Genomic DNA, 10635 nt, shown 5'->3' on the forward strand with positions numbered 1-10635 from the left:
AATATCCACGTCTGCTGACTGATTTATGTTCTGAGAATCTTATTCTTAATTTAATGTTTATGCTGATGTTTTTCCTACGCTGATTTTGGAGCATGGACACTGTAACAAATACATGATGTTCTTTGTTTAGACATGACTTATTATGAAAATGCAGGGAAAACTACAGGGAAAACAGCCTTTGATAAATGCCTTTTTTTTTGTTTGTTTGTGTGTTTTTGGTGGACAGCGGTGGGTTTTGTTTTGTTTTGTTTTTTATTCCTTTGTGTGAACCTGAACAGTAGCTATTAAATGGGTTGGTGACTGATTGACTGACTGATTTATTGAAGTGTCCTGTGTGACATGGAGCCCAGCCCTTATGGGTTTAACAAGACAGCAACAACAAACAAGATGATGACATGGCAAATTATAATGCACAAAGCCACAATTTCAAAAGGAAAAATTACAAAATATGTAATTTACATAACAAATGTCAGCTTTTGAAGGATGGAGGATACTCTGTCCTCTCAAAAGTCAACTCAGTGTACCACCCTTACAACCAAAGGACATCAGGATTTTTAAATAGACCTTTTTCTTAAATAGAAGATTCCATTTGTCACTGAACTGTACATGGTGCTCTTCAAAAATGTCTTTATATTGATATAGCTAAAGGTAGGTGATGGGGATCCTAATAAACAAACAAGCTAATCCCAGATTTCACAGTTACACGATATGTGTTTGTCAGTATGATAAGAAACACAGTGGCTTGATGATGATAGTATGATTCATCATTCAAATAAAATCTAAAAATCCCACATTTCCCTCCACCTCGTGCCTGCCACCAGTGTTTCTCAGGAGTGTTGAGGCTGAGCAGCAGATCATCCCACCTTTCACACAGAGGAAACCCAGGAGGAGCCTGACACTCTCTGACAGACGGCAGCAGAACGAACAGAGGCCAGCAGCATCACAGGATTACCTAGGGATAAGAGGTAATGCTTACACTTCATATTTTAGTGTTATACCAAAAAAAGGATGATTGCAGTACATCCTGTGACTGGTAAATATAGAGCTGCACAAATAACAGTTGAATATGACTTTTGAATATTGATCTTTTCTTTTTTGTTGACAAGCTGGGTTTAAAAAAATGTTTTGCAACATGAGCTAGCTTTCAGCCTGCGTTGTAATTTTATCCTTCAGGAGAAGGCCACGAACACTGAACCTTAGAGATGAAAATAATAAAAGACAGGGGAAGAATGAAAAGCCAAATGACTTCCACTGCGCTCACAGAAGGTGCCAGGAGAACAAAAAAAATGAAAAAAATGTAAAGAGAAAAGATTGACTGACTGGATGTTTTTTTAAAAAAATTAAATAATGTATTACTTAGTTTATATGATGACGCAAACTAGAGCAAGTATGGAGGAGACGTGGGAGAGGTGATATGATTCACTGGGGAGACGGTGACATTAGGTTGTGGAACAGTTTTAAGCTTATGATGGATGTTTGGGATTGAGTCAGCCGTTCTGACTGGAGTGGGAAGTCTTTGCTGCTGGAGAGGAGAAAAGTCACGTCTGTGAGATAATCCCGCCGGGGTAGACGTGTTGTTGGGGGGAAGTCGGGCTTTGTCAGCAGATTAATGGTAAAATATTGTGAATAAATATGTTCCTATAGATCCACGCTGGGATCCATTCCACGTCACAGATATACTGGGCTGAACTGAATTCAGTAGGAAAAGAATATATAGCTGTCACACTGAGGGATGGGAATTGGAGCCTTTTAGGATTTGAAATAGCTTTTGAAAATGTAATTGAGCTCACTGTGTCACTTCACCCACAGATAAAGCTGTTTATTCCTGTGGCGCACACTCATGAGTTGTAAGTGTGGTTGTTGTTGTGATGTGACAAGGAGGAGGATAAGTATCACGGTCTGTACCATCACCAGCATTTAGTTTTTGCAAGAGCTTCAGCTTGTTTGTACAAAAGCTTACATAAGCTTAGCTGCTATATTCAGTAGAGTATAGTTAGAAGTCAGACCTTTCCACTGTGCCATGACTGTCTCCATCTGGTGTCTGGGAGCCGCTGTGCTGCCCCCTCTGAGCTCGACCCGTCCACTGTACATCAATGTACAGCTTGAGGCCTAAAAATGGAAAATGCCAAACAGAAGTGAAAGGAAAATGGAAGTTAAACATATGAAACATTGCTTTTTTGTCCTTTCAGTCATTTTTCTTTTTGAATTTATTCAGTTTAAATTGCTTTTATGTTCTAAACTTCTGAATCACTGCAATTTCAAGCCACGGATTACATTTTTCTATAGCACCTACCTGTGATTTCAGCGGTGAACAAATCTAAATTGTCATCCAACATCAGATTGCACCTGAAAAAAGTATGGCAATTTAAAATGGTGTAACAGTGACTTTGGCGTGTATGTAATGTTAACTTCTTTCATTGCTAAATCTGACTGGATTTTAAGACTTTGAGAGTTGATAGACCGAGTGGCTGAGGGAGGCAGCGTTGGACTGTTGCCCTCTGGTGGAGAGGACAAAGATCACCAAATGAATCTGAAATTATTATTTTTTCCAAGTTGGTTTCTGCTCCTTGATAATCATAAATCAATGTAACCATTCCAGTCAACCACACAGATAGTATTTAGCCATATGTGTTTTAATTCTCCATGGATTAGGAGAATTGAAAGCTATAAAACAAAATTAAACACAGAACAAACCTAAGAAGCTTTTCAATTTCTGGCCGCTGCTCATGCCCAAAGATGAAACTCCTTTTCCATCAGTTGATTTATGGTTTGTCTGTTTAGAGACCTCAAAGGAAACTGTATCTGCCAAAGTAGGTTCCAATTTATTATGGTCACAGGCTACGATAGAAGTAATCTGACATACACAAGATACTACAGCTGAAGTAGCACTCTAAATCATCAATGAAAAGTAAGCACACATATCCTTTGTCAGAATCCTCTTTAATTAAAAAAAAAAAGATCAATCTATTCAGTAAACAAAAATATTTTGACACAAAAAACAATTAAATCAGTGTCCAAAGATGTTGGAGAGCAAGGGTTTGATTAATGATGTTTTTGGTCGAGTCCAGTTTTATTTGAAAGATACTGTGTATGATGATGTAGATTTGTCTGTGTTAGTGCATGGATGGTGAACATTGGAGTTCAAATCTTAATTACTGCTCAAGTAGCTGGTAAAGATGCATAAACTAAACGTGTTAACATACCATTTCTCTACTGCCACTATTATGGCACCAGGTTTGATGCATTTGTGTGTGGATACTTAGCACTTGTCCACTATGGAAGTCCATCATGTTTCAAGGGTGTTGCAATCATTTTAAGTACTAAAGTTGGGGGACTCACAAGAGACAGATTTAAAAAAAAAAAGTCAAAATCAAAGCATCAAATTCCAAAATATCCTGACTTTTAGTCTCTAATCTGGGTCAAGCTCCAAAAACACTTGATCGTACATTTCCCAAAATGCAACTCAATAACATTTTTCATTAGAACACTCCAAACTTCACACCCCAAGTTTGTACACAGGCTTCTGTGACAAAATTTGCAGTCTCTAAGTCCAAACCTCAGAAAAGCCTGATAAATATATTAATGTAAGACAATAACAGAGCTGCTAAATACTTTTTAAGCACTTAAACCATTGTTTTTGAATATTTCTTGATGCAGTTGAGTTGCTTAACGTTGAAATTCGCGAGATAACATTTCTCAAATTATGTGGAAAAAGTGAAGTAGTTTTAATCAATGATCAGAGAATGAGTTTATTATGAGCAGAGAATAACATGTTAGCCCACGGTTAGATCATTCAGGCACTTACCCATTACTTAAGCTCTAACTAGAAACCCATGAGGTGTATCTGAGTTTGTTTGAATCAGTCTGCTCCTTCTGTGCTGACTGAAGCCACAGCTGAAACATAGTAAGGTCCTTCTCTGAGGTACGTTTTCAGGCGGATGTAATGCTGGCTGCCCAGTATCTCTGCTGACGTAGATGAAGATACAAGTGACCCCACCAGTTCAAACTTAGCATCTTTGGCCTCCTTGGTCTGACCCGTTGAACGATCCAAAATGAACTCCATAAATCCGGGATTGTCGATCATTAACTTCTGACCCCACGGTTGAGTGGCAATGGCCTGGAACACAAACACAGAAAGAGTTGATGGCATTCAGCCTTTGTGTAATTATACAAAGTATACAAAGAATGCAATACAAAATCTTTAAATATCCACAGTTCCTTTCTCATTTTATAGGAAATCACTAGGTCAGTAACACAGGGATGAAATGCTGGTTGTTCAGCTTCAGCTCAGCACTCACAGTGAATATCCGCAGAGCCCCACAGTGCAGCTCTGGGAAAGGCTGAGTGCTGATGTTGCGAATCATGTCCATGGGGTGGTTAGACAAAAGGTGGAACCAGGACTCTGTCAGGGCCAAAAGATCTTCTGTCTGCTGCTCTGGCTGCAAAATAACACTGAAGATTCATAAACTGATCCCCCTTTTTTTCTGAATAAGGAATTTAAAGGCATTAAAAAAAGAGCGATGGTGTACACACAGACCTGTAGAGTGAGAAGTTGTGATATAGCATCCAAGCTGCGCACTCTGAGCTCTGTGGCCCCAGAACTGGCAAGCTGGCTCATTCTTAACAGCACGGTCTTGAACTTTTCTCCTGAAGTCACACAAAGAATTAGACACCAAGATCCCAAGACATCAGTTGTAAGTGTAGCAAGTATAAGGGAAAAGCTGCTCCTTCACCTTCATTGAATTACACCTTGGACAGCAGCTAACCTGTTTTCTGCAGAACTTGTTTTCCCTCCACAGTAGATCCGAGTAAGCCCAAGGTGTCCAGAGCCACCCCAATCATCACAGGGTCCGGGTCCAGTGCCATCTCAAACACCTTGTTCTGAAAGGCCGGGTAGCTTTCACAGACCTGCTGTGGGCTGTCCATAATGGCCAGGTTCCCAAAGAACTTCACCAGACCTATAGAAGCAATATTTGCACTGTGAAGGACTGAATAATGCAGCGTTGAGGGACTTAACTAAAGGAACAGTTCACCTAAACTTTGGCATGTTTTTATGATTAAGTCACATTTAGCCTGGAACTGCCATAGCTCAGTAACACAGGGATGAAATGCTGGTTGTTCAGCTCACATCACAGTCTGCACTTGTATTTCATAGAGTATAGAGTGACTAAAAGTTGAAGCCCCTTCTGTTATGATGAGACACAGTTTCAGAATTGATCGGTGGACTCTGAATGTAGCTGTAGGAATTTGTGTTGGACTGGCTGTATTTTCTTGGGGCAGTTTTCTAAAGTGACTCACCAGGCAGGTAGAGGGAGGAGAAAGGGTCCGTCTCTGCTCCTCTGATCATGTTGGAGATCTTGTCCATGATACCCTGCTGAGCCAAATACTGCCGCCCATGCTGACTGTGGGCTAGAGTGGTGACCATCTCTATAGCTGTGGCCCTAGTTAAAAAGATATACACGACATCTATTGCATTTCTGTCTGTCCTAGAAGAGGGGACTCCTCCTCTGTTGCTTTTCAAGAGGTTTCTTCTATTTTGTCCTGTTAAAGGGGTTGGAGTTGGTTTTTTTTTTTTGAGAAAATGTAAAGCTCCCCAGGGCAAATTTGTGATTTATGATATTTGGCAAGGTAAATAAAATTGACTTGAAAATTTACTGAAATTGACAAATTGGCACAAAACTAAAGACGGTTATTAAAAGGTGAGACTGAGAGAAGGAGAAAGGCTGTCAAAGGTAGACAAACTACTACATTATATGTTTTCACAGACCAAATCGATTTGTGCCCCTGTTTACGTATGATTTATCTCATTACCTGATCAAAACGTCGTCTCCTGTCAGTTCACTGAGGAGCTGAGAAATGAGGTTGCTGTTGGCACAGTAGCCGAGGGAAATGGGAGAAACAGCTGAGATTTCCACCACCAGCTGCAAGCAGCAAGAAAAACAAGTCAGTGATGTAGTGTTTGTGATCGCCCAGCTGGTTACGGAGCCTGCTAAATGGCTGATGGATCATTTTATGAAAACAGTGGAGAAAATAAATTCAAGTTCAGTAGTCATTCAACTGCGTCTGTGTGCATGTTAACAAGCTCATTTGTCATACATTAAAACTTTCAAATGACTGAATTAACGTTGCCCACATTCTGGCATGATTTCTTGTTATGATTAGTCATACCTTCTACTGATTCCATCAAAATAACTGTCAATCAAAAAACTGCATGGTTGACACTTGTGAATCACCAGCCCCAAAGTTATGCAAAGCACATTTGAACGCACCTCATAAAATCTGTATCTGACAATGTCGCTTGTGGCCATCACATCTTTCATGACTTTCAGCAGGTCGCCCTGGAACAGTTTGTCTAATCCAGGCTTGGAGTGACTCAGTTTAGACAGGGACTGAATGGCCTAAGAAACAAAACAGTTACTGCACCCACTGTAAATTCATTAACATCGCACGCAAGCAGTTTTAGTGCCTGGGTCATCACCTGTTTTGCCACAGCCATTTTCTCCTCTCTGATGCAGTGGATCACTGCTCGAAGAATGTCCTGATTGTTGAGGATTTCAGTGACAGCCGCAGGATGCTCCACCATTCTGCCAATCTGCCAGAACAGGGATACCTGATTTAGTCCATGTTTTATGGGCAGCTTTCCGTGTGTGTGTGTGTGTGTGTGTAGGTGTGTGAGCAGCCTACCTGCGTCAAGGCCAGTATCTTCACAGTTTCATTAGGATGGTTCAGACCCGCCTGCAGCTCCAGTCTGTAGTTCTGGGCAAGGTATTCAGGGCTGAGGGCCATTAAGATGCGTTCAAGGATGTCCACACACAGCTCAACCTGCTCCCTGTGAACACAACTCGCATTAGTCACTTTGTTTTTCATTACTGATTAATCTTCCAATTCTTTTCTGAATTCCTCAACTAGTCATTTGGTCTTTATGAAATGTTTGATACCTAAATATACCCTCAGAATTGCTCTATGTGACTATGTGTGTTGCACTGTTGTAGTCCTGCACAACCTCCAAAACATCTTAAATATGAAAGTCAGTCACATGATTTTCAACCACTGTTTCGTTTTAAATCTAATAATCTCGAGTAGAAGGCTACAGAAGGGAAAATGTGTCACTTAACAAATGCACTGCACTTGAATGCTCTTTGTAGCATTGTAGCTAGTTAGCTTGCTAACGACTAACTGCCACAGGCCAAATGCAGCCTTTTATTTTAGTTAACTAACTTAACCCGCCGGTACATTACCCTACTGTTGAGCTAGTGACACTATTAATACGCCCTGATTCCTGCCAGCTGACTGACTCAGCACGTAACACCCACCAGTTTGCTTAACAGTGTAAACAAGACGCACTGTGCCAAACCAACCTCTGACTAGAGTTTAACAGAGAGAAGATCACATCGAGCCGATGTCCACTCACTGAGTCTCTCAAAGCGCTGAGAGGTATCGACAATAAGGCTGTTTTTAAACTCTGCAGCTCTTCAATTGGGTCTTCAACAGTGGAGATTTCCTCCAGTAAACTCCCAATGGAAGCCGCCATGTCTGTTTGTGTTTGGGGAAACTGCAGACGCGAGTATCCGCCTTTTCTGCTTCTTCTGCTTGATAGTTCACACGGTTCGCATCGAGCGTTATGGCGACTTACCGCCACCTGCTGGACAGAGTGCGAGGCTGCAGAGTCCGCTTCGGTCTGACACAAGAAGAGTTGTAGTCAGTGGCGGTTTTTTGGCACATAAGAAAACATAACAGATTACTGCATAGATTTGACAGGCTCTTTCTTCTGTCAAAAACAATACAAGAGCCTCTCATCTTCTATACGTATAATACAAGAACAATAGACCGTGTGTCTCTGTTTCTCTGTAGTATAACAATATTTAACTAACCACTACATGCAAACTGAAGAGACTGTTTTTGTCAGCTGCATTGCCTGAAACGTCTCCCTCCACTCTAAAATGTTTTATCTTGTTGTTACTTCACTTGGACATTTGACCTTCACTGAGGGAGTTGTTTTCACATTCGTCTGTTGATGAAGTGAAGTTAAATCTCAGTTTAAGACATGTAACATCACAACTAGTTTGGAAGCCAGTCATGGTCCAGTACGCAAGTTACAAAAGTGGAAACTGGAAACGTCCAGTGCACATACACTGGAGACTGGACTTTTCAGTGAAGTGGCAGTACTTATAGTTTTGAAATGAAAAATATTTGCATATTCATAGATTCTAGATTTTTCAATTTGGGAAAGAAGGTAGATGTAATTTTAAGAATTTTTAAAGAGGTCTTTTAACTTTGTTTTGGAAAATCCACATCAGACACAAGTAATTATTCAAAGGAGAGCATTATTAGATGTCTTAAAACATGTCTGGAGGGGATCCTTAATGTCCTAGTGGTGTGATCCAACTATTCCTTCAAGGTATCATTAATGTATGTGTGATGCAGGATAGACTGCTCTTCATGAGGCTTGTAGAATGGGATTTGGGGTGCCAGGTTACATGCAGCTAGAGTTTCATGAAAGTGGAAACCCCGTCTGTCAGCTAGTGTTGTTGTAGAACTGACAACAAGCAGGACGTCGTCTGGTCACCTACAGCTAAAACACACGAAGAAACAACAAAGGCTGGTGAAGCAGGTGTCATGCAGGTACGGTGTTAATTCTTTGCAGCTTATAAATTTCCATTTCCATTTGTCTGAGTACATTCATGATAATTCCCACACTCTCTTTTTCTGTCTCAGTGCTCTCTGTGCAAGCTGCGTACCCACCAGTGGTGTTTCCTCCTCTTCAACGTGCTACTCTTCCATGCCTTGCTGTTTGGGGCTGATTTTGTTGAGGAGTACCTCTTGCAGCCCACGCCTGCTGTTTACACCGATGGCACGGTTATTGACGTAAGGGAGAAGGCGAGGAAACTAGATCTGAGCAACGCCAGGGAGAACGTGTCCCAGGCCTACCCCATCACTAACCCTGATGCCTGCAGGAATTCTGACCTCTTCCTCCTCACACTAGTTTTCAGCTCCCCAGCTAACATCACGCAAAGAGATGCCATCAGGAGGACGTGGGCCAACCAAACTCTCATCCAAGGCTTCCCAGTGAGGGTACTGTTCTTCTTAGGTTCAACTCAGACTTCTGCTGCACAGGAGACCCTTATGAGAGAGTCTGACCGATATGGGGACATAGTCCAGGGTCATGCTGTGGCTGACTCGTCTCTCCGTGGCCCAATAGAGAGGACTGTGCTGGCACTCCGCTGGGTGATCACTTTCTGCCCTCTGGCACGCTTTGTTCTGCTAACCAAGGACTCCGTGTTTGTCAACCTCCCTGCCATTGGAGGCTACCTACTCGGGCTACACAGGCACCCTGAGGACCTTTATCTAGGTAGGGTGATCCAGAGAGACTCACCTGATAGAGACCCCAATAGTCCTGGCTACCTGCCCCCAGTTCTCTACCCTGACAAGTACCTCCCCGAATACTGTGATGGGACGGCTTATGTTCTGTCCCAAGACGTGATCCGGAAAGTGTACATAGCATCTGCAGCAGTCCATGCACCCGTGAAAGCTGATGTGTTTGTGGGCCTTTGTTCTCAGAAGGCTGGTGTGGCACCAACCCACAGTGCCAGGTTCTCTGGAGAAAAACACATCCGCTACAACGCCTGCTGCTACCGCTATCTGTTCAGTTCAGCAGGAATGAGGAGCGATGAACTAGAAACAGTGTGGGCAGACCTCGGACAGAAAGGTGGAAGGTGCTCACTGTTACAGACCTACTATGGCCTGGTGACTTGCAAGGCCCTCACATACCTGGATAAACTGTCTTTCTTCAACTCCCAGGGAGAAGATTAATTGCATGGTTGGCAGAGAGCGAGAGACCAGTTTGTGTTTGTTCTTGTGAATGAAAGAGGACTGAAAGAAGCAAAGAGAGCGTGCGCGTTTGTTGTTCTTGTTAATTTCAGATTAGAGTCTTGTTATGTCAGTTCGGATCCTTATAATGAGAAATGGAAACATTCAACCTGGCACATTGTATTATGCTGTGCACCTTCAGGGCCAGATTCATGTAAATAAAAGTACAGTGAAAATTTGACTTCTAGTAGGAAAGGATGCAGGGGAGACAGTGCTTTTCCTGCAATGACGACTTAAAATGTGCAGAATAGAAAAAGGTTGAGAATCACTGGTCTAAAATAAAGAGTAATGTGCACGATATCTTTTTTCTGTTTCTTTTTTTTTGTTCTTGGCAGGGATGGATTTCACCGGATCTTGTTGTCCTCACAAAGCCCTTCACACCCACACAGGTGTTTTGAGTCATTCTGGCTGACTGGACCTCTGCTCAGGCTGAAGTTAAGAGAGGATATGAATGGAAAGGCCATTTTTCACAGAAGACAGTTTTGCCTTGTCTCAGTAGGAAAAGCACAGGTATGAATAACAAAATTACAAATGAGTGCTGTTTTGCTGCTTTAGATTCAGGGTCCTGGGATAAGTAAAAATGTCTGTTATTAAAAAAAAGCTTGTTTTATGAGGTGATGCATTTTATCATGGCAGATGTTTTCATTCATTACATCAGGAAAAGCACAAATGATATTAATGATGGCTTCTTCATTTAGTTACGTCAATTACTTTAGGTGCATCAATACCAGTGTTGCATCCGTCAGACCTAAATGGGATGCAGATAGC

The 10635-nt window shown here is 41.8% G+C and overlaps 2 protein-coding genes across 2 annotated transcripts; one reads left to right on the forward strand and one right to left on the reverse strand.

Annotated features, from left to right (window-relative positions):
- Window positions 1-2896: 2896 nt before the first annotated feature.
- psmd5 (proteasome 26S subunit, non-ATPase 5) lies at window positions 2897-7547 on the reverse strand. Its single transcript, XM_041059806.1, has 10 exons — window positions 7359-7547; window positions 6685-6829; window positions 6479-6592; window positions 6270-6398; window positions 5812-5921; window positions 5299-5441; window positions 4767-4958; window positions 4538-4647; window positions 4299-4439; window positions 2897-4117 (listed from the first exon to the last, which is right to left on the reverse strand). The coding sequence occupies exons 1-10, from the start codon at window positions 7529-7531 to the stop codon at window positions 3860-3862; spliced, it is 1515 nt and encodes a 504-aa protein (XP_040915740.1). The 5' UTR covers window positions 7532-7547; the 3' UTR covers window positions 2897-3859.
- Window positions 7548-7621: 74 nt separating this feature from the next.
- LOC121195133 (beta-1,3-galactosyltransferase 9) lies at window positions 7622-9885 on the forward strand. Its single transcript, XM_041058392.1, has 2 exons — window positions 7622-7651; window positions 8716-9885. The coding sequence occupies exons 1-2, from the start codon at window positions 7622-7624 to the stop codon at window positions 9808-9810; spliced, it is 1125 nt and encodes a 374-aa protein (XP_040914326.1). The 3' UTR covers window positions 9811-9885.
- Window positions 9886-10635: the final 750 nt, after the last annotated feature.

The sequence above is a fragment of the Toxotes jaculatrix genome, chromosome 16 (assembly GCF_017976425.1).
Source record: "Toxotes jaculatrix isolate fToxJac2 chromosome 16, fToxJac2.pri, whole genome shotgun sequence".
NCBI lineage: Eukaryota > Metazoa > Chordata > Actinopteri > Toxotidae > Toxotes > Toxotes jaculatrix.